The sequence below is a fragment of the Camelus ferus genome, chromosome 15 (genome assembly GCF_009834535.1).
Source record: "Camelus ferus isolate YT-003-E chromosome 15, BCGSAC_Cfer_1.0, whole genome shotgun sequence".
NCBI classification, from domain to species: domain Eukaryota; kingdom Metazoa; phylum Chordata; class Mammalia; order Artiodactyla; family Camelidae; genus Camelus; species Camelus ferus.
The window spans coordinates 30,370,957-30,393,294 of record NC_045710.1 but is presented as its reverse complement, the minus strand read 5'-3'; the positions used below and the strand labels follow the sequence as shown (position 1 = coordinate 30,393,294).

Genomic DNA, 22,338 nt, shown 5'->3' with positions numbered 1-22,338 from the left:
ATAGCAGGGCCAGAACCTAGATTTCCAAATAACCAATACAGTTTATTATCAAGCCCTTTTATTCATATTTGTTCTTAAACATTTGCTGAATTATATGAAAGGGTGGGAAAGTGGTAAGAGACAGGGAGACTGTGACAGACCAAGGTGGGCTGGGGAAGGGAGCAACTGAAGAAACTAGTTCTGTCCATCAAGAGACTGAAGGGATCAGACTGTAACCAGCAGCTAGGCTCAGCAAAGCCTAGACGCATCTACTGGTTTCAGTGATCTGGGCAGGAAACCGCCATGCAGGGGAGAACAGAGCCAGGCACCAGCACGCACAACAGGCTCTGGTGAACCCTGGTCCTGGGGCAGAGACTGCTTCTGACTCTGGTGCCAATGAGCTGCTGGTGCAGAGGGGAGAGCTGGCTGCTGTGAGCTGTAAGGTCCAGAAACTAGAAGGAACCCGGGTGGCTGTGACTAAACAATGCCAGGACACACCAGTAACATTTGAATTGTCGACTTTCTGGACATTAGCATCAAATGGTGCCCAACACCCAAGCCAGGAGGCTTGCCAATGGAATAGACATGGTGTTTTATCTACACAGAACAAGCTAAACAGCATATTTGACAGTGACTATGCAGCAGATTACTTAGCCTGTATTTAGGGTTTACCTGGACTGTTCAGACACCAATCACTTGTGGCCTCACTTATTCATGTTATTTGCCTCAGTAGATTAGAATGCAGTATAACTAACATTCATTTCTTTGAACTAGTGTCAGAACATCTGTTGGGCTGAAATGGTGTTTTTTTTTTCTTTTAGTGTGAATTCATTCATGCCTTTACCACCCACTCATCCATCCATCCATGTAACAAACATCCAAAGCAAACCTCACACATCATAGATCCTTGGTGTTTCATGTGTCGCTGTTTACTTCTCCTCTGATTACTTGCAGATGAGAAAGATTAAGAATATAGTTTGAGTTATTTTGGTGCTAAGCAAGATTCTAGAAAGAAACGTTCAGAGGGGGGAAAAAGTTTTAAATAAATAAAAGGAAAAAGGAGGAAGAAAATGGGAAAAGGGGTGGGGGTGCATCGAGAGGAAACGGGAGTGTCCCAGCGGAGAAGGGCGGGAATCTTGTTTCCTGTCTGAGTGGGTTTTATTTGCAAAGGGAGCCCCTGTGTCTGAGGGTGCCGAGAAAACCCGCCCACCCCAGGCAACAGGGAAGGGGCAAGATGTGCTGGGGGGCAGGAGTTGGAGGAATTTCAAATTTCTTAAACTCTACAGTCTGAATTCTCGTGTCAGAGCCCGGGCTATGTTCCTTCTCCCCAACCTACCACCTCCTCACCCGCCCTCCTCCAACACACACACAGTTTTCCTAAGAATTCTAAGTCGGGAAGAAAGGAAAACGGGTTTCCGATGGACCTTCCCCTCCTCCGCAGCCACACACCCAGGCGCCGGGTCTCCCCGCGCCCCCGAGGATCCCGGCTTGGAGCCTCTAACTCTTGGCTGGAATCATTAGCCCAGGTCTGTCCGCCCTCCCCACCCCAGACCCTAGCTTCTTGAGGTCTGAATGCCCGGTTCTTCATCTGTAAAACTCTTCATAAATTGTCGTGTGACTTGAGTATGCCCCTAAAGCATGCAAGGAGCCCAGAACAGTGCCAGGCACCTCGTCGGTGCTCCGCCTGCCGCCTGCGGACGTAGGCGAGGGGCCGGTGCCGCCCGGGCCAGGCAGGCGGTCCCTGTCGTGCGTCCGGGGCCCCCGGCACTGCGCCCACCGCCGCTCCTCCGGTCGTCTCCCGAGCTGGCCACAGGCAGATCCGAGCGAGCGGCACCCAACAAATCTGGGGATGATAGCCTGCCCTCTGCCTTCGTGAGAGGAGAGGGCACTAACGTCAGCGGGGGCCTCTGGCGGCCGCTGTGTAACCCTGAGAAGGCTGTGTAGACACTCCCAGTTGTCAGAAGAGGAAACTAAGGCTTCAACCTACTGCCAGCACCCCTGTGCTCAGGCGCTCGGGATTCCAAACCTCCTTCTCCCCCTTATAGGATTTCTTTGGAGTCTTCCTGGGGCCCAGGCGGAAAGTGGGACAAGGGGCCAGGAAGGTTCTCGATCCTGTGCCTTGTGTTTGGAACCGCCGCTCCACTCGGGCGCCGCGGAGACGCGGATGGCTCCGGACCCAAGTCCGCGAGGGGCCGCCGCGCGGCCGGGGGTATTGCCCCGCCCTTTGACCCCAGTTGCTGATTCAGCCGGCGGCCAGTAGGCGGCTGGGCCGGGTCGCGCCGCGCCGACGGCGCAGAGGACGCAGCTCCAGAGCTCGGCTCCCGGGCAGCGATGGCGCATCCGGTGAGAGTGAAGGCCTGGGTGGAGGAGAACCGGGCCTCTTTCCTGCCCCCGGTCTGCAACAAGCTCCTGTGAGTCCCACGCACGCCCCCATCCTCGTGCCCTCTGTCCTCACCTCGTCTTCCATCTGCACCCCTCACCTTTCACCCTTCAAGCTCCAGCTCCAAATTCCTTCACCCAGAACTTGCAGAAAGGGGGTATGTCATCCTCATGGTGTTCAGAGGAGGGTGGGGACGGGCTGTTCCGGGTTTCACCACCCTCTTTCTGTTTCTCTTTCTGATGACTGCGTGGAGATTGTGTCCTTGGCGTTTGAGGGTGGCTAGGTGACTGAGACTAGGAGAGCTGCAAATGGCAGGTCGCAGCCTCCCCACCAGGGCTGAGAAACAGCTCTCCAACCCCTATTAACTCTCAGAAACTTGTGGGGGTGGGGTTGATACCTACGAATTGCAGAACTGAGGCCTGGGGATAGCCCAATCATACACCCCAGCTCTATCTGGGAAGCTGCAGGCAGAGGGTGAAATCAGAGGATCCGCTCCCATGGGAGGATCATGATTTGTCTTCAGAGGCCGTCCCCTCTGGCCCTTTCACCTCCTTCCCCCACATTCGACTGGGTGGCCGGACCGCCTGTGCTCCCCAGCTCCGGGCTCACAGCCCCATGTTTGCTGTGTCTGCAGAGCATCTCCAACAGGGCGGCTTCTCAAACCACTCAGCTACAATCTTTCACACCTTGACCAGCCAGAGACCACCAAGTGTTTTCCCATCATCTCCTTTAATTTTCCCAGTAGCCCCATGAGGTAGGATTTTTAATAAATAACTTTCCCAATGTCAACAGAGCTAGTTCGGGACAGGGTCCAGACCCAAGCATATGCAAGAGTTTGACTCCAAAGTCCACACTCTTCTCACTGCGCAGCACTGCCACAGCTGATGTTCAGCATCTCCCCCAAAACCTGGTCTCTTCTATCACTGTCGTCACCCTCAACCCTTTCCTCCACTTCATCCCCGTCCAGTCTCATCCTCCACCCTCACTTTCTCCCCCTAATGGTGTCTCACTTCCATCTGCTCCTCTCCAGGTCCATGGCCACTGCTCTGGTTCCACCCTTGTCACAATGGGTACTTACGGGCTCCCCCTGCCTCCAGGCCCCCACCCTGCCCTCCAGCACTGCCCCAATATTAATAATCACAAAATGCAGGCCTTCCCTTTACTCACTCAGCAGATGCTCACTGAGCACCTGATAGATGCCAGGCACTGTTCTGGACACTGAAGATCCACAGGAAACTGACAGAAGTCCCTTCCTGGTGGAGCTGACATTCAGATGAGAGGAGGCAGCCAATACATATAAATAAACAAGGGGTGAGGCAGGCAGGCAGACCTGAGAGCGCTAGGCTGCTCCAGGCCTCTCCCAGCTCCTGGGGGTTTGGCTGCAATCTCTGCATTGCTTGGCTTCTGCTGTATCACCTTGACCTCTGCCTTTATCTTCACATGGGTGTCTCCTTGTGAGTGTGTCTGTGTCTCAATCTCCCCTTTTAGTAAGGACACCAGTCATATTACCTTATGACTACTACTCCAGTACAACCTCATCGCAGCTTAACTAATTACATCTGCAATGACCCTAGTGCCAAATTAGGTCACATTCTGAGGGACTGGGGTTTGGACTTCAACATGTGAATGTTGGGCTGGGGCGGACATGGGAAGCTGCTTGGAGGGCTTTGAGCAGAGGAAGAACACAGGCACACCTACAGTCTCACACACACACACACAGACTCTTGGATGCACACGGGCACACTGGGATGAACGTGGAGACTGACAGGGACAGCGATGCACAAACAGCCCTGTTACCTCCCCGAGGTGTGCCCAGGCTCCCTCTAGCTCCCCCATGGGCCCCTACAGCCCTCCTGTCTTCTCCCACGAGCTGGTTCATGACTTCTCCCCCCTCATCCATTGCAGGCACCAGAAGCAGCTCAAAATCATGTTTGTAGGGGGCCCCAATACCAGGAAGGACTACCACATCGAGGAGGGTGAGGAGGTAAGCCTGCCCTGTCCCCTCCCCTGACCCAGCCCATGGGAGGGGACACTTCCTATGACAGGGCCAGAGCCTGTGGACAGGAGAAGGGGGCGGTCAGATGGCTGATGGGTGAAGGGGGCACAACTGAAACCACAGGGTGAAACTGCTGCCTGGAAGTTGTGGGCACCCAGTGACACCCTTGACAACCCCATCGTCAAAGGAATCTGCTGGGGAAGCGGGGAAAAGAGCCCAGCCTCTGTGCGTGTGGGAGGTTCTAGTTTTGGGGCATAATCCTCTGGACACAGGACTGTCCATGCTCTGGGGGTGGTGCACTGGTCCCCTTGCCCCCAAACCTGAATATGTGAGATCAACCTCCAAAATGAGACCCAAATGCTGAGAGGGACTTGGGTGCTCTGCCCTGGTCCCTGGAGCCTAGTTTTAGTTCTAGGTCGTGCTGTAAGGTGGCCAGCTGACTTGGTTTGCCCTGGACTTTCTTGATTCCAGCCATGATGGTCCTGCATCCTGAGAAACCCCTCAGACCACCCACCCTACAGGGCTGCGAGCTATGAAGACTCTTCCTGCCCTTCCTCAAATTACCCTTCGCGGGGGGCGGGGGGGTTGTCAGTTTGCCCTTCGTGGCAGATGGTAAAGCCAAGTTTCTCTAGTTTCCCTGAGCTCAGATTGATTTCTCTTAGAGGTTCTTGTCACAGCATCTACTATCTCCTCTAACTCCTTACATGATAATAATAATAATTATTATTAATAACACCCCATCAACTATTTGGCTGGAGCTTTTAACACCCAGTGTGTGACTGGTAGAGAGGAAATGTGTCTGCCTCCTCCTCCTCCCAGCTCCATGGGTGATCTCAGTAAACACATTAATTAGGGACTTAGGATGAAATAGGAAAAATACAGTAGGAGCCCTGCAGCCCCCCTCCCCAACCTGGGAGATAGCAGGCGGCAAGTGCTCCCAGCCCCCACAGCACCCCCCAATTCACCCCCCAACCCCGCTTCCAGCATCAAGTCCACCATGTACATGGCCCACCGGCTCCCAGAGGGATTTGGCCCAGCACTGCCCACACCGTGCCTGACATCGCTGCGGTCAGAGGAGCCAGCCCAGGCTCCAGGGCTACATGCAGACTCAGGCCCACACTGCTGCTCCAGGACTGACTGTGTGACCTTGGGCAAGCTGCATTACTCTCTGAGCCTCAGTTTTCTTTTTTCCTTTTCTGCAGAACGGGGCTAATAATATTTTTGGAGCAATGCACATACCTTAATTTGGAAGTAATACTTTTTGAAAAATGGCACCAAATAGATTTGCTTGATGCAGGGTTGCCACAACCTTTAATTTGTTTAAAAAAAAAAAAAAAAACACACACACTAGCTGGGAAGCACAACGAAGCAAGGCACAATACAAGAAGATCTGCCTGTATGGGAAAGCGCTTGCCCAGGCCCTGGGACACAGTAAACGGGTGATTCTCCTACATGGCTGATGGGTCCTTGAATTGTCCAGGGAGCATCCCAGCCAGCCCCCTGCCCCCAAGCCAGACACCAGCTGTTGGGTCCTAGGTACTTTGGTTATCACTTTAGTGTCCAGGTATGATCGTTATATGTCCCCAGCACTTTTATCTGTGGTGTGTGTCAGGGAGACTGGCACCTCAGGGCAGGATTGAAGTTGCTGCTTATAAACTCCGAGGCCCTCAGGAAGTTTCTCAGGTTTTCTGGACAGAACCCAGGCCAAGTACCTGGAAGGGGAAGTGGGGAGGGTCCGAGCCCATCTGCTGTCCTGTCTCACAGGTGTTTTACCAGCTGGAGGGTGACATGCTTCTCCGAGTCCTGGAGCGAGGGAAACACCGGGATGTGGTCATTCGGCAGGGAGAGGTGAGGCTGAGCCCCAGCACAGGAACCCCCTCGTGTCCACTTATCCTGGCTCTGGTGGAGGTCTCTTCCTCTCAGCCTTCTCCTGGTGTAGGGGGAGGGCTGGGCTGGACTGCGGGTCGGCTGGCGAGGCCAGGACACTGCAGCACTGAGGTCTCTGTGGGGGACTGCAGCCTTGCTGGCACCTTGTCCCCACCGCTGCAGATCTTCCTCCTGCCTGCTGGGGTCCCCCACTCTCCACAGCGGTTTGCCAACACCATGGGGCTGGTGATTGAGCGGAGGCGGCTGAAAACAGAACTAGATGGGCTCAGGTAAATGGGCCTGGTCTGGGCATTTGGGGCGGAGATGGGGGTGGCAAGCAGCAGAGGAAAGGATCCTAGGGTAGACCCAAGGAAGCACTTCCTGGCCATGGAGAGGGTTCGGTGGCAATGGAGAGCCTGTGTTTGCTGGCTGACGGGGAGAGGTTGGGGTAGGTGCTAGGATGGGTTTCATGATGAAGGTAGGTGGGGGGGATGTTCTCTGTGACCTGCCTGGAAGCCCATTCAGCCAGACACCTTCTAGCTGAGACCAGAACCTATGCTTTCTGCACTGAGATCTGCTGGGGAAAGGCGGGAAGGATGCCAACGTCAGACCCACCTGGCCCAGGGCAGCCTGGAACACCGCTGCTTCTCCCAGCCTCTGGCCCCAGAGTTCATTAGGTCTCTGCCAGTGCACGCCTATCCTTGCTTCTCTACCCCAGCTCATTCCACAACCAGCGCTAACATTTGTATAACATTTGCAACGTGCTGCGCACTGGGCAATCACTTTATGTGTATTTATTCGTTTAATCCTCACAATGATCATATTGGGTAGGTACTGTTATCATCTGTACTTTACAGATGAAGAAACTGGACCCGAGCTGAAAGAAAGCAGCCGAGCTGGCATTATTGAGAAAAATGACATTAGGGCCGGGACAGCCTAGATGGGAGCGTGAGTCAGCACCAAGGAGGGGGTGAACACAGGTGCAGAGATGGCTGCTGAGTTTCTCTAGCTGAGCTCCCATCTCGTTCCAGTCAGTCACCCGATTATTATTCCTCCGAAAGGAGGACTCAGCCTTTGGTTCTGGGGGACACAGAATTTTTTCTAAAAGCTAAGCTATATTTTGTATTTTTTTAACTGAGAAAATAAAAATTTCTCAACAGGCTACTGAAATCAGGATACTTTGCCCCTAATCTTTTGTTTTAATGGACAATTTTTTTAATGCTTCCCCTTTTTTCTAATTACCAAAGTCACACCCATTTAATCCTGAAGTCTGGAAAAGTACAAGAAAGCAAACTAAACAAAATTACCTGTCAAGAAAAGAGTAAATATTATAGTATGCGAATGATACCTCAATTAAACGAAATTAACAAAAATAAAGAGAAAAACAAAAGTCATCCCACCAATTAAATCCAACAAAGCACTTAAATTTCCATCTCGTCTTCTTTCTGTGCTTATCTGCAACCTTACAACATTGCAGTCTTACTGTAAGCATGGGTTTGAGTTTTGCTTTTTTTACATTAAAAAAAAATTCAGGAGTATTTCTCATACTATTACATGCTTTTCAAAAAACACAGTATTAATGACTGCACAGTAATTTACTGCAGAACAGTCTGTTATAGGAATAGATGCCTGGCCTTAAATTTGAAAGGCAATTTTTCACACGGGGCTTTATATGAGGAGTTTTTAGTGATGGAGAGGACAGCGTCTTCAGTAACATTTTTACAGCAAATTCAATAACAGATTTCATCTGCTGCTTTTGACCTTTAATAAAAGCCAGAGGCTTAACGTGAAAATGCCACTCTGAAGGCAATTCCTGGAGGACATCGAGGTCTGGTTATGAGGCTTTCTGGTGGCCAGCTCCATCCCAGGTTGGAACTCAGGGTGTCAGGTGGGGTGGATGCACTGTGTGTCTGTAAACCACCTCCCATAAGCAGGACCACTTCTCTTTTTCGGGAGGAGCTGAAGAGCAGAGCTGTGTTGGCCCTGGGAGCTGAGCCTGGGGATTAGGCATTTGGTCAGTAGATGTGCTGCACACATAGGGCCCTGAGGCCGGGCATGTGTCTGCCAGACATTCCTCAGGCCAGCGGAGCTGGGGGCTGGGGGCCCAGGTGACTTCAGGGAGTCTGCTGGAGGCTATGTGGGCATGCATGTGGACCTTCCTCCAGAGAAGAGGCCCAGTGCTTTGCTCTAGTTCTCAAAGGGATCCATGACCCCAAGGGGAGAAGAACCCCGTCATCTGGGGGGCATCTTCTGCACATTGGTTCCTTAAGGTTCCATGTGCTCCGACCTAGAATGCCAGCAGGCAGGTGGAGATCCAGCCACGGGTCCTGGTCAGCCTCAGCTTCCTCAGTTTTTGGAAAAACACTTGTCACTGATGTTCCCTATGCTTCTAAGACTGTCTCGGGTCTGCCCTGCTTGTGCCACTTACAGGCTGTGTAATCCCTGCCGCGCTGCCCAGCTTCTCTCTGAGCTTCAGAGTTACTTCTGTCTTCTTTGTAAATGGTCAGGTTTGGGAACTAGGAGGAGCTATGAGAATGGGGCTGATAATAGTCCTCCCACTTTGGGGCCACACAGGTGTTCCTGGGAGAGCCAGGCGTGGGTGTGGGTGAGCGTGCATTGGCCACTAGGTGGCGCCAACAGGACGAAGCTGGCAGTCAGCTGTGCAGGGCTGGGGTGGGGGCGCAGGCGTCCACTAGCAGAGCCAGGCCTGAGAGAGGCTGCCCTGAGGCCGTCCAGGTGGGGAGCCGCGTGCTGTCCTTTGTTCTGGCAGGTACTACGTGGGGGACACCACGGCCGTCCTGTTTGAAAAGTGGTTTTACTGCGAGGACCTTGGCACACAGTTGGCCCCCATCATCCAGGAGTGAGCCCCCAGCCCTGCCCCTGCCCCTGGCTCTCTTGAGGAGCCCTGCGCTCTGGCGGGGAGAGCAGACCCATCCCAGCAGTGCTCCTCGGCAGCACTGGCCAGCCCGGAGCCACCACGCCCAGGATTTAGGGAGAAAGTCTGCCTCTCCCGGGGTGGGAGGACCCCGGGCTGGAAAGCAACCTGGGGAGGGGAGGGAAAGGATGGCAGATATACAACAAGTTGTGTGAGGGCCCTATGAGCATATGTGGGCTCCTGTGCCCTAGAGTGTATGAGTGTGAGTGTGTGTGTTCCTGTGTCTTACTAGCCACTCCCCCTGTGCATTTCTTCCTATAGGTTCTTCACCTCTGAGCAGCACAGAACAGGGAAGCCCAAGCCTGGTGAGGCCACCGGGAACCACCTTTCTCCCTCCCTCCCTCCCTCCCTTCCCACAGAAGGATGGCTCTTGGCCCTGGGTACCAGGGAGTCTCCTTTTGAGTACTCTGTCCAGTACTCAAGGCACAAGAAAATGGCACCAAATAGTACCCCCACATGGCTGCTGGGTCCTTGAGCTGGATTCAGAGCCCATTCCAGAGACTAGGAGCTGGGACCACTGGGAACTGGGTCTGCTGGGGCTGTTCAGGCGAGGCCAGAAGACACTGACCACAGCTGTGCTGTGGGTGCAGACCAGCTGCTCAAGGAACCACCATTCCCCCTGAGTACACGGTCCATCATGGAGCCCATGTCCCTGGAGGCCTGGCTGGATGGCCACCGCAAGGAGCTGCAGGCAGGCACACCGCTCAGCCTGTTTGGGGACACCTATGAGACCCAGGTAATGCAGCCCTGGGCCACCCAGGGCACCCACCCAGCAGCCCTGGGAGATGGGAACTGGTGACACATGGACACACACACTCACTTGCCAGTTCTGGAGGTTGCAGACACGATCACAGACTTTCCTTTTTCCTCCCTGACTCAGAGAATGATGGCTTTGTTGTGAGTGGAAGCCCATGGAAGCTACCTGGTCCCCAGCAATCCTCCTTTGCTTTCAGAGTAAGGGGTTGCCCCCATCCACAGCAGGTTCCTGAGAGTCTAGTGTCAACCCCCTGCCAGGAATTCCTGGGCCTTTGGGCAATCATAGCCTTAGGAGCCAGAAGGGACAGAGATATTTGGGGGTGAGGATTGGGTGAAGAGTTGCACAGTGAGAGAGCCCAACAAAGCTGGCCTCCTTTCATTCAACATTTATTGAGGGCCTGTTATGTTTCAGGTTTTGGTAGGAAAATAAGATAGATGAAGGTATCGTCTGGCAGTTGGACAAGTTAATCAACAATTGCCACAAGCATGTGACACATTCTTTGCTAGAGAAGCTACGGGAAGCCATAGGAGGATAAAGAAGGAACCCAGCTGTGAGGGAAGTCAGGGAAGACTTCCTGGCAGAGGTGATGTATAGGCTGAGCTTTAAAGCTAATATAGGAGTTTGCAAAAGGAAGAAAGGGAGATGGAGAGAGCATTCCAGGTGAAAGAGAAGCATGAGCAAAGGTCTGGAGGCTTGAAACTGACTGATATTGCAGATAGCTGAGGTTGGGGGACCAGGGCAAGGGGTGGGGGCAGCAGGCACAATTGCTAGATGGCCAGAGTAGCAGGCAGTGCCCAGGTGTTCGCAGCCCTCCTGGGCTGGGCAAGGTGCAAGGACCTGTCCTGGAGACAGGAGAGCTTCACCCAAATGTTGAAGCAGGTGTGTGACCAGGCTAGAGTGGTGTTTCAAAAAGATCACTGTAGGCTACATGAGGACCAGGTCAGGTGGGCAAGTGTGGCAACAAGGAGACCTGCTAGGAGGCTCATGTTCACTTGTGCTTTGCAATTTGCCACATCCCTTGCAGTTTGAATCAGACAACCCTATGGAGGGATGCTCACTGGATGCAGACGTGCCCTAAGAGGCCTGGCCAACAAGCCTCTGAGCTTATACAGGGCTGTGGGAGCCGGTGCACACACCACCAAGCGCCTCCCGCCCCGTGGCCCTGCCTTCCGCCTCTTTCACACCCTTCCTCCTCCCTGCTTCCGTTTACTCCAGCAAATATCTACTGGGTTCCACTCTGGGCCTGTGGGAAGGTGGCCTGCACAGTAGCTGTGGGCTTCCAGGCTGATGCAGATAGGAGCAGCTCAGCCTCCCTCTCACTCCCGCTCATCCCCTCCCATCTCCCTCCTCCTCCTTAGGCCAGACTCCTAACATCTCATGGAGGAAGGGAGACAGGTATCCTTTGGGGCGTTCATGTGTGTGTGGTACATGGGTTTGCACTGTGCCTGTATACAAGTGTGCGTGTGTCCCTAGTGTGTCCCTGGCAGGCGGGCATCCATATGAGTCAGCAGTAGTTGTGTCATGTGTCAGAGGGAGCAGATATGCACGTGTGTGTGAAGGACAGGCATGTGTGATCCCGACAGCAGGTGGGCAGGGAGGCCTGTGGCCTGAGCAGCCTTCCTCTCCAATTCCTGGTCTCTGCTCTGCGCATGGAAATGAAGCTGTGTTGTGGGCCCCACCCCTGCCCCATACAGGCCTGGTGTCTGGGGGCAGGTTCAAGGCCTGGTCCTGTGTGGGGCAGGGCACACCAGAACGGTCTGTGTCACTTCCTACCAGGTGATCGTCCACGGACAAGGCAGCAGCAAAGGCTCGAGACAGGACGTGGACGTATGGCTGTGGCAGCTGGCAAGTGGGGTCCCTGGGAGAGGGTGGCCCAGCCTCCTGCCAGCCCTTGGGGACCAGGCTGTTACTGGGTCTTAGACGCCCCTAGCCTGGACCGGCTCCCAGGGCTTCCTTCCTGAGGCAGACTCAGGGATGCTCACACAGGTGTGGTGGCCAACAGCCTCCATTCCCTTCTCCTACTCCTCTTTCCTAGGAGGGCTCCTCGGTGTTGATGATGGAAGGACTGCGCCTGAGCCTGAACGCTGATGACAGCTTCCTGGTGCCAGCCGGGACTGCGTGAGTCCCTAGGAGGACTGACCCCCAACACTGGGACTGCCCTCCTTTCCCTGGGATCCTCAGGGCCCAACCTTGTCTGACCCCTGCCCACCGGCGTCTCCACAGGTACTCCTGGGAGCAAGGGCGAGGCTCCGCAGCCCTCTCTGTGACCCAGGACCCCGCCCGCAAGAAGCCCCTAGGGTGACCCTCTTGCTGTGAGCCCAGAGCAGCCACCCTGGCCTGAACACCACCCCTGCCAAATAACTCCCCCCGCCTCACTGCTTCTATGTGTACTGCTGCCAAGTGACTCAGCGTGCCCCGGGCTGGGCCCTGAACATCAGTGCCACCCATCCATCTCCTGTCCTCTCGGCCAGGATGCCAGGTTGCTGGGGACAGTAACTCCCCTTCTCTCCTAACAGCCCTCTACACAGTTCGGCCAGGTGAACTGCTCCCTGAGGCCAGGCTGCCTCTCCAGCCCTCTGTCCCTGCCGCCAAGAAGGCCCTCAATAAAGGCTTCCTGGTGGATGAGCGCCTGCTTGTCTGCACTCACACAGGCCATGGGGGATGGCAGGCACCGCGAGCTCCCGTGACTGTGTGGCGGTGTCTGGGGCACCAGGTGGCCATGGATGTGTGAAGGGTCTCTTATCTGCCTCTTTCTCACCTACTCTTTTTACATAACTTTAAAAAATAGCATCTGTTGAGGTTTTTCTCCCCAATAACAGAAGTGACCTGTGCTAATTGTAGAAAACACAGAAATACGTAAAAAACACAACCGCCCCCCGCCCCCAGAGAGAACTACGGTTAATACCCGAAGATCGTGATGAGCCTGCACAGGGCTGTGAAGCTGTATGGGGAGCTTGGCAGCAGGGGGAGAGGTGTCTGGCCTCATCCCCCTGCGCCCCCTGCTATGCACAGGCCCCCGTGGGGTCCAGGGGTGCTGGGAGCTCTGGGCACAGCAGTAGGTAGAGATGAAACATGGAACCTGCAGTGGGAGATCTGGGCTCAGTTTCCTGGGACTTCAGTGAGAAGTTGGTGAGGGGCCGCCTGGGGAGGGAACTGAAGCTGATCTGGGTTAAACAGGTCCCTGGGTAGAATCAAAGCTTCCTCCAGAAAACTTGAGTCTGAACCCTGCCTTCCCCACCCCAGCCTGGCAGCTCACTGCTTTGATCCCCTCCTCTGACTAAAGGAGGCCCTGACCTTGCCGAAAGGGCTTCCAGCCCTGAGGGATGTCGGAACCCTCACCCACCTACCGCTCTACCCCTAAGGGATTTCCTCTCCTGCAAGCAAAGCAAAAACACCACCCGCCTTCCCCTAACTTGTGACCAGTCCTGGGCAGTGAGGGCAGAGGCTAAGGCAATGAGTTGCTCTGTGCGGGAGCTGACAGGACAAAGGAATGTCCAGGGGAGGCCCGCTGGGCAGAGAGCAGGTGGCCACAAGAAGGGGAGTTTGCTCCTAGTGCCAAAGGCAGGCCTGATCCTAGACAGAAAATCATGAAAATTAGAACCTGTTTTTCTGAACACTAACTCTGTGCCAAGGAATTTGCTAGAAGTTTTTACAGACCTGACCTCATTAAATCCTCACATGTCAATAGGAAGGTGGAACACCCACCTTACAGATGAGACTCAGAGAGGCTGTTTCCAGCCCAGGCCTGTCTGCATTCAAATCTCAGGCTTGTGGTCCGACCACCCTGCACCCTGTGATCGCAGGCTGTCTGCCCTTAGCCTTGGCCAGTGGAAAGGCCTAGAGGGTCTGCAGGAGAGGGGCCAACAGCCACTGTGCCTGAAACCCAGTCCTAAGCAGAGTTGGCAGCACATGGCACCCCACTGACCATAGTCAGTTAGCAAGGGAGGTTATCAAGTCCTGGAGCTGGAACCACAGCCTCTCTTGGTGCTGTCCCAGGTTCCCAGGAGCCCCAGCCCTCATCTTTACCCACGGGCCTGCCCCTATGGGCTCATGAGAACACCACGCACTGGGAAAGTGGGTAGTGCATAGAGGATGATGGCCCACCGAGGTGGGTGGACAATGGCAGAGAAACTCGATTCTCAGGATTGTTCTGTTTGTGGGAGAAGCCCCCAGATCCCCAGGTCATGGCAGTAGAAACTTGGCAGGGGTGCCCTCTGCCTGTGGGATGGTCTTCATCATGGACGTGGACTTGGGACCATCACAACTTTGGAACTGTCGGAACCTGGGAATAACCACAGCAGGCTGGCGGACATACAGCAGGCTGTTCCCACCAGGCCTCCCTCTCCCAGGGCAACATTGTTGAGTCCACAGTCCCTGCTGCTGCCAGAGCAGGTAGAGGCAAGGAGGTAGTCTCCAGAGTGGTCTGCATATTCCAGAGGGCTGTGAGTTGCCAGGACCAGCTCCTGCCTTCAGGCAAGCAAATGTCAGACCACTCAGGGCTGCGAACACTGTCCTCAACTTCACCCCAGCTTGGCCCTCCTCCCCATGCAGGGTCTCTCAGGGCCTCCGATCACCCCTGCTGAGCCCTGCCTTGCAGACTGCAACTGAGGCTGGGCTTAGAGACCTCACAGGCCACTCACTGCCCCGGGGAGGAGGGGAGGGAGGGAGGCCTGCAGGGTTCCCCTTTGCCTGCAAATAGGAACCCTGGGTGTTTCTCAGCAGCTGTTGATGCAAACCCCAGGATACTGAGTCATTGTGGTGGCCAGCTGAGAGCAAGCACTCATCCCTGAACACTCGTGCTGGGGTAGGAAGACCCTGGAAACTTCTCTCAGGTCCACAGCCCACGGATCCCATGGAATTTAACATGAGCTCTGCATCTCCCCTTTCTTCTCTCTCCCCCTCCACTCTCCCCGCCTCCCTCCCTCCCTCTCCCTCCTTCTCTCCCTCTGCCTTCACCACTGCCTTGGGGTCACCTGGAGAGGCCTCAGCTCCCTGCCGCCCGGCCTCCTCCCCCACGGTGTCTGCCCTCCTGGCGCCAGTCCTGGGCATGGAGTTTGTCCTGGGCCTTGTGGGGAACGGCTTGGCCTTCTTCATCTTCTGCTTCCACATGCGGCCCTGGACGTCCAGCACAGTCTTCCTGGTCAGCCTGGTGGTGGCGGACTTTCTCCTAATCATCAACCTGCCCCTGCGCGTGGACTACTACTTCCGCCAGGAGACCTGGCGCTTCGGAGGTGCTGCCTGCAAAGTCAGCCTCTTCATGATGTCCACCAACCGCTCGGCCAGCGTGGTCTTCCTCACGGCCATCGCGCTCAACCGCTACCTGAAGGTGGTGCGGCCCCACCACGCGCTGAGCAGGGCCTCGGTGGGGGCAGCCGCCCAGGTGGCCGGGGGGCTCTGGGGGGGTCTCCTGCTCCTCAACGGGCACCTGCTCCTGACCGCCTACTCCGGCCACTCCTGCCTCAGTTACCAGCTGGGCACGCGCCCCTCGGCCTCACTCCGCTGGCACCAGGCGCTGTTCCTGCTGGAGTTCTTCCTGCCGCTGGCGCTCATCCTCTTCGCCATCGTGAGCATGGCGCTCAGCCTCCGGCGCCGCGGCCTGGACAGGCAGGCGGGCCCGCGCAGGGCCATGCGCGTGCTGGCCGCGGTGGTGGCCGTCTACACCGTTTGCTTCCTGCCCAGCGTCATCTTCGGCGGTGCTTCCATCGTGGCCTTCCGCCTGCGGGCCTGCCCCACCCTCAACGTCTGCACGCAGCTCTTCCACAGCTCCCTGGCCTTCACCTACCTCAACAGTGTCCTGGACCCCGTGCTCTACTGCTTCTCCAGCCCCAAATTCCTCCGCCAGGGCCGGGCTCTGCTGGGCCTCACCCAGGGCTCGCAGGGTCCAGCCAGGGATGAGAGCTCCTACCAGCTCTCTGCACGCCGATGGGTGTCCTCTAAGAAGGCAGAGGCCACGGGGAGGCTGAAGGCGGAGGTCTCGCTGGAAATCTCGGAGGAGGACTGACCAGGAAGGCCCCTCCCCGGACTGGGGGTCTGTGGCCTGTGCCGCAGGAGCGAGGACAGGCAGGCTCTGGGCGGGAGGGACAAGGTCACTCCCTGGTCTATTGCCAGCACAGGGCCCCTCAGCCAACTGGACAAGGGACATCTGCAGGAGCCAGGTGGGTGGCAGGAAGAGAAAAGGGTCTTGGTTTGGAGTAGTGTGCCAGGCATGATGTCCCCACAGCGCAGAGCACGACGGCAGGAGGAGACAGGCAGGGGCTTTGGGAGCTCCAGCTGCCCAGTTCCCAGCCAGAGCCTGATAACTGAGAGCAGAAGTCTTGCTTAACAACCGGAAAGCTGCGTTTTCTGTGATCTTGCTTTTCTCTCTCAATACTAGTAAAGTTCCTTTTGAAAATGCAAGCCTGCCTCAGCTGTTCGAAGGAAAACCAAATAAATGTCACTGGGTCCATCTGGCCCTAGCATCAGTAGGGTTCAAAGTGGGTTCCCCAAGATGAAGGGACACTCTGGGGACAGAGTGGGGAAACTGTCCAGGGCCCTGCCCTGTGTGTCCTTAAAGTCAGAACACTTCCCCAGGAGAGGCCCTCAGGCTCACAGGAGAGGTGGCCTGCCTGGACCCCTGGGAGGCCCCTGCTCTTCTCTGGCCTCCAGGTCCCCTCTGCAATCCCGAGGTCCTGCCCAAGGCACCAAGGGCCTTGCCCTTCTCTCCTCTGGGATGATGTGAGGCTCTTCAGCCTGGGAATTTGCCACCTCCATCCAGTTCAAGCTCTTGGCTCCGCTTAGACCCCCTCCCCTGGCTTTCCTCAGCGCCAAGTACCCTTCCCTGGCCCTGGAACCTGTGGTGGCTGCTACCACACCAGGAAAGGACACTGGGTGAGGCAGGGGCTTCAGGGTCACCAGAGCTGGCCCACTGCCCTCCCTCAGAACCAAAGCCGTCTTGCCCACCTCCACCCCTTTCTGTTCTGTTCAGTATGCCTGTGTCAATGTCTGAGAGCACCCAAGATAACCTATCTGCTGCCTAGGGCCCCCACGCACAAGACGTGTATGTTGCATGAGTCAGGGGTTTCTTTTGGGGTGGGGTGATGTGTCTGTCCTCTGTCCACAGGGGAAGTCATAGGGGGCACACAGCCTTCAGGGCTTCCAAAGGGCTACAAAGAGGTGACTAAAGCCCCAAACATGCACCCCTGAACCCCACATATCCTCAGCCCTAGCCATCTCAGGAGAATGAACGTCCCCCCAACACACACACCTCTTCCTGCTGGAGGAGACAAGGGCCTAGGACTGTTTCTCCAATCGTCACCCCAGCCACAGGCTTTTAGGCTTCAGATACAAGGTCTGATGGGACCAAATCCCCTGTTCCCAATTGCTTTAATCTTCTTAGTCCAGCCCTCTTATATCATGGACAGAGACACTCTCACTCTGTTAAAAGTCCCTAGGGATAGTGGCCAAGGCCCAGGAGATTCACCCCCGCGCCAGCAGGGAGGCATCCAGGAGCAGTGTGGATGCTGGAGTGGGAGACAGAGCGTGTCAGGCAGAGGGAGGCGGCCTAGGGGACGAGTTGGATGGGTATTAAAACCCATCTCCTGGTGTGTCTTCAGCCAACTTCCCTTTTCTGAAAGCTCACCAGCTCCTCTCAGAAACCCACAGAGATACTGACAACCCAAACTAAGTGGTGGACAGGAGTGTGCCACCTGGGCCACTCCAAGGTGTCTCTTTCCCCCCCAAAGACCCCCTACTCTTCCTTTGCTCTGGGACTGCCTTTTTCTCACTGGTAGAGCCACTCCTAGGAACTCCCTCCCCACCACCTGGCCATCCTCTGCCACCATGGGGAGGAGTGGGACAAGCCTGGGCCAGTCCAGCCTCAGTCTGAGGTTTGTAATTTCCAAGTCAGACATTTTTTATGAGAGGCCCAAACACGCCTGGAGTCTGGGGATGGAGCACTTTCTCACGGAATCCTCCGCTTCCCACCCAGGGGCGCTAACACATGCTGTGTGCTGAACACACCTTCCTTCCAGTATCTTCTCTCCCCACATTTGTACCTGCCTGGGTTCAGAGCAACTCTAGCAGCAAATGGGGCTCCACGTGTCATTTCTTCAGTCCTTCTTTCCCCGGACCCTTTCCCTCAACACCGCTACCATGTCCTGCCACCCTCTCAGCATCTGGGCTCCCTCTCCTGACCTGGTGTAAGAGAAATGACCAGATGGCCCCACGGCTAGCAGGCACTGCCGCCTCCCCTATAAGGCGCCCAAGGTGGCTGCTGGTCACAGGGTGTGGGTCCGTGCTCCCAAGCTGCCCTGGATACTCCCTGCCCCTCATCTTGAAGCTGAGGGCTGCCCTCTCAACAGGGGGTCTGGGTGTCACCCCATGGGAAAGAAGCAGGGCTGCAAGCTGCTTCCACACTCTTCGTGTATGGAAGGGTTCCCTGTCCTAACCTTGGCCCCCTCTCTGGACTTAGTTCTTCATCTATGAAATGGGAGCGGTGACCCTGGCCCTTGTCCAGCTCCAGGGGCTGGAGATGGAAATACTGGATATGGCCGAGTGAGTGAGGAAGACAGTTATCATGGGGCAGGGGTCGGGGAAGGACTGAGAGGGATGGGGCAGGAGGACAGCTAACTGTTGAAGTGGAGGGTTTTCTACAGACAGGAGGGTAGTGGCTGTGCTGGTACGAGGTGAGCTGGAGATCGGCTGAGTAAAGACCCCATTGCCCACATTTGGGTTTCAAATAGCATTTTGGTGCCCGGAGTGGGCTGCACTATCCAGTGTAGATGTTGGACAGCACCTCTCTACTCTTTCTAATGTGACCTGCTGTCATCCTGAGGGATGAACAAACAGCCTCCATGACTTCACCCCAGGGACTGTGTGCAGGGGGCAAACAGGCAGGGCTGGGCTGACCGGCCTGTAGTCACTAATCATCCAGTGTTTGCTGGGCATCCATCAGGGGCCAGGCACAAAGACACCAAGGCAGACAATACAGCTCTGACCTTGAGCCCCTTCAGGCCAAGCCTGGGAGAGAGACATGCAAATAGATCAAATGTAACCCAAACCAGTGTAATCCAAGGACTGCAAGTTTGTAACCCACCGCTGAGAGCACAGGGCGCAGAAGAGCCAGCTCTGCCCAGGTGTTGGGGTGATGCGTGTAAGCTGAATCTTGGAGGATGAGGAAAGTACGAAGGGAACAGCATCCCTGGTAGAGGGAAGGGCATGAACAAGGGCACAGAGCTGAGAAGACCTAGTGTGTAGGGTGAGGAGATCACTGAGGTAAGGGAAGAGGAGGCCTACCGACAGAGTCAGGAGACAGGCAGGAAAGGCAGGCTGGACCCAGCAAGCTCGGGAGCCTGGGCTGGGCCTGCAGACAATCCAAAATGGCAGGAAGGGGAGTGTGCCTGAGGTTTTTAAGAAGTCAAGGATGATCAGTTTTGCATTTTGGTCAGTTACTCTGGTAATAGTGTGGACAGACTGGTGAAGGGGTGTGGGAGACAACTTGTGTAGGAAACAATCTGTATTTCAAGCAAGGGCCTGAATAAAGGGAAGCAGCAGAGAGCACAAACGTGCAGACAGAGAGGCAGAGCCCAGGTTAAAAAGAGAGGTGACTCTGTGGAAGATGGGTGGACAGTGACGCATTGAAGATACAGGTGGTGGAGCAAGTTGGAGGGGCTTGGAGGACCTGCAGGTAAACACGTACAGGAGCACACTTAGGGCTGAAGATAGGATTTCAGAATCTTCCTCTTACTGATGGGAGTTGAGCTTATGAAAATGGATGGGGTTATGCTGTCAGGGAGGGAGAGGGTGAGGAGGACCAAGGACCATCCTTTTAAAAATCCCACAAGTAATAGACACACAAAGAAATATGTAATGAAATGCACAGAAGAAACCTTTAAGTAGGAAGAAAACCAGGAGTGCAGCAATAAAAAAAAAGCATGAAAGAAGTATTATAAACAAACAAACAAACAAACATAACAGAGCCATCTTTTATGAGCGTAAAAGCCAAACATAAAACACCCAGACAGGCTGCAAAGTGCCTCATGCAAGAATAAAGCATTTTCAGAATTCCTAATTGCATCCTGAAGAAAGCTGAGGTGAGAACCAAAGTGTGTGTCTGACACTGTCTGGTCAGGCAGCTTGGACTGACACCCTAGATTAACACCACATTATCAAAAACCGCTTCTCAAGAAGTGATAGGTTGTTGTTCATATACAGCTTAATAATATGCAAAATGTTCTATACTGGTTATGGATTCGTACGTATGCATTAATTGTATAAAATCATGCACTGGGATAAGAAACACCAAATGAGGGAAAGTGCAGATTTCTGAAATGGAGGCACATGGAAAGGGTGTTCCCAGGTGATTACTACTATGTCTGAAATTTATCTTTGTAAAAAAAAAATCTGAAAAAATGAATATGAGTGATATCTGAATGTTACGTAGCATTGCTCTGGATAGAGAATAAAGGAGTCAATGTAATGCAAAGTACAAAGAAATGCACCATGAGGACAACAGCGTCAAGTGCCCAAGAAAGCTCAGAGGATGACCAAAAGTCGTGCTGGATTTGGCAATCGGGAGGTCCCTGGTGACTGTATCGACAGCAGACTCAGTGAGTGGCTGGGATGAGGCAGAATGGAAGCCATAAAGTACTATAACGGGTTAAGGAATTAATAAGATTTGAAGGCACAACTCTTCCCTCTCTCAAGAAATCTTCCAAGAGAGGGAGATGAGACCATAGCTTCCATGAAGCTAAGAAGAGGACAGATGTTTTTGTGCTTTGATTGTCCTGTTGTTTTGCTGACTGGGTGGACAATTTAAACACAGCGGTATGAGGAAAAGGGGGAGAGGGTGAAGATGCAGGGAGAGGAGAAGAGAAGGACCACGGAGCAGTAACACTCTGCCCCAGGCCCGTGCTAAGCACTTTACATGTACCAATTAATTTAGTCCTGCAAGGGGGATACTATTATCCCATCTTATAGATGAAAAAAACTGAGGCACAGAGAGGTTGAGTGACTTGCCCAAGGTCATCCAGCTAGTAAGCAGCAGTCTGGCCTGGGTGAGGACACTCTACTGCAAGGCCTTAAGGAAGGTGGGGGGTGGGGAATGGATCCAGGGTGCCAGGAGGGTCCTCTAGCAGCCAAGGGGCACCGCCGTGGGCTGGTGGAAGGGCACTGTTACATACAGTAGGTCTTGGAGTTGGGGGAAAGACAGGTGAAGGGATCCTTAGAAGGCTCAGCTCTGGGGGGTGAGGGCTTCGGGAGGGACAAAGGATTGGAAGAGCCAGTCCTGGGAATAAACAAGCTCTGGAAGAACATATAAATGGCCCCCTGGCAAGCAGCCCAGAGAGCCCTGATGAGTCAGGCACTCAGAGCTCTGAGAGGGCAACAGTCCCTGCAGGTTGAATGGCTTCCTCCAGCGACCCCCTGCAGTTCAGAAGCAAGATCAGAACAACCTGGAAGATAAAACTTATCCAGAAGAAACCTCTCAGGAAGTTTGATCATAAAAACCCAGTCCTGGTGATGGAAAGGATGGTACACCCTGAGAGCTAGGGCACACGACACTTTACAGTGAGCTTCCAGAGAGATGGAGGTACTTGAGCCAGGATTAAAGGTATTAATAAAAAGACACTAAGAACCATCATGTCAGATTTCACTGGGGGTGGGGGAGTCTGCTGCGTTCCACCTCGAGGGCCCCTCTGCTTCCCCCAAACCTTCCCTGACCCCTAGTCCAGCCTGGCTGAGCCCCCTCTCCTGGAACGCCTACAAGTATCAGCACGGCTTTGCCTTAACTACAACCTTTCCTGTCATCCAGTAACCCACGCACATATGTCTTGCTTTTCTCATGAAACCTGAAAGAAACTCAGTGTCTCTCTTTTTAAAAAACAATCTCTCATAAATCCCAGAAAACTAGGGTCATAAACATGGGCTGAAGGGGTCCCAAGTGAGCCTACAAGGGCCCCAGCACAGAAACTGAGACAGAGTCTACACTGAGTCAAACAAACTTGAATCAATAAAATACACAGCAGAGAACAATTTCTCCCCAGCGGGTTGCAGCACTCAGGGCCTGGGAAACAGTGGAGGATGCCAGGCACTAGAATCAGGCTCCCTACACATTTCAAATCACCTCAGACATGCTCACTTCTGACTTTCAGAGCTGTGGAGGGTAGGATGCAGAAAAGGGTGCTGGGCTTCATGCTGCACCCACGTCACTTGCACAGGAGCCTTCCTGTCAAACCCACGGGTGGGGGCACTACCGCATGCTCCCTCGGCTCACCATCTTAGTAGCCAGGAACACGTCCCCACTCCCCCGGCTCTGGGGACAGCAGGCAAGAGTGGTTGATGGCGAAAGTCTGCCTGTTGCTCCTCATACCTCCAGACCTCGGGGATACAGGGTCAAAAGCCACCTACTGGGGTGACCTGGCCTCATGAAACCTCCATGTCCTCAGGAT

General features: G+C 54.6%; 2 protein-coding genes across 4 annotated transcripts; both read left to right on the top strand.

The window, feature by feature from the left end:
• Positions 1-1,946: 1,946 nt before the first annotated feature.
• HAAO (3-hydroxyanthranilate 3,4-dioxygenase) lies at positions 1,947-14,767 on the top strand. Of its 3 annotated transcripts, none has more exons than XM_014554612.2 (10): positions 1,948-2,390; positions 4,265-4,343; positions 6,120-6,203; positions 6,405-6,511; positions 8,992-9,081; positions 9,418-9,461; positions 9,747-9,892; positions 11,690-11,758; positions 11,949-12,031; positions 14,636-14,767. In XM_014554612.2, exons 1-10 carry the CDS (start codon positions 2,311-2,313, stop codon positions 14,640-14,642), a joined length of 789 nt encoding a protein of 262 aa, XP_014410098.1. In that variant the 5' UTR covers positions 1,948-2,310; the 3' UTR covers positions 14,643-14,767. The 3 variants fall into 3 exon arrangements, with proteins under 3 accessions (XP_032353298.1, XP_014410098.1, XP_006179240.1); XM_006179178.3 differs by lacking the exon at positions 14,636-14,767 and adding an exon at positions 12,137-12,535 and having other exon boundaries at positions 1,959-2,390; XM_032497407.1 differs by lacking the exons at positions 8,992-9,081; positions 14,636-14,767 and adding an exon at positions 12,137-12,535 and having other exon boundaries at positions 1,947-2,390.
• On the top strand, positions 14,738-16,309 carry OXER1 (oxoeicosanoid receptor 1). Its single transcript, XM_032497406.1, has one exon. The coding sequence runs from the start codon at positions 14,766-14,768 to the stop codon at positions 15,912-15,914; it is 1,149 nt and encodes a 382-aa protein (XP_032353297.1). The 5' UTR covers positions 14,738-14,765; the 3' UTR covers positions 15,915-16,309.
• The last annotated feature ends 6,029 nt before the right edge of the window (positions 16,310-22,338 follow it).

What these genes read in the sequence shown, in the direction of transcription:
- OXER1 (XM_032497406.1), top strand. Translation starts at nt 14,766, where the DNA reads ATGGAATTTAACATGAGCTCTGCATCTCCCCTTTCTTCTCTCTCCCCC.
- HAAO (XM_006179178.3), top strand. Translation starts at nt 2,311, where the DNA reads ATGGCGCATCCGGTGAGAGTGAAGGCCTGGGTGGAGGAGAACCGGGCC. An exon ending in ACATCGAGGAGGGTGAGGAG is followed by an intron (nt 4,344 to 6,119) that starts GTAAGCCTGCCC and finishes CCTGTCTCACAG; the next exon opens with GTGTTTTACCAGCTGGAGGG. An exon ending in TTGGCCCCCATCATCCAGGA is followed by an intron (nt 9,082 to 9,417) that starts GTGAGCCCCCAG and finishes TTCTTCCTATAG; the next exon opens with GTTCTTCACCTCTGAGCAGC.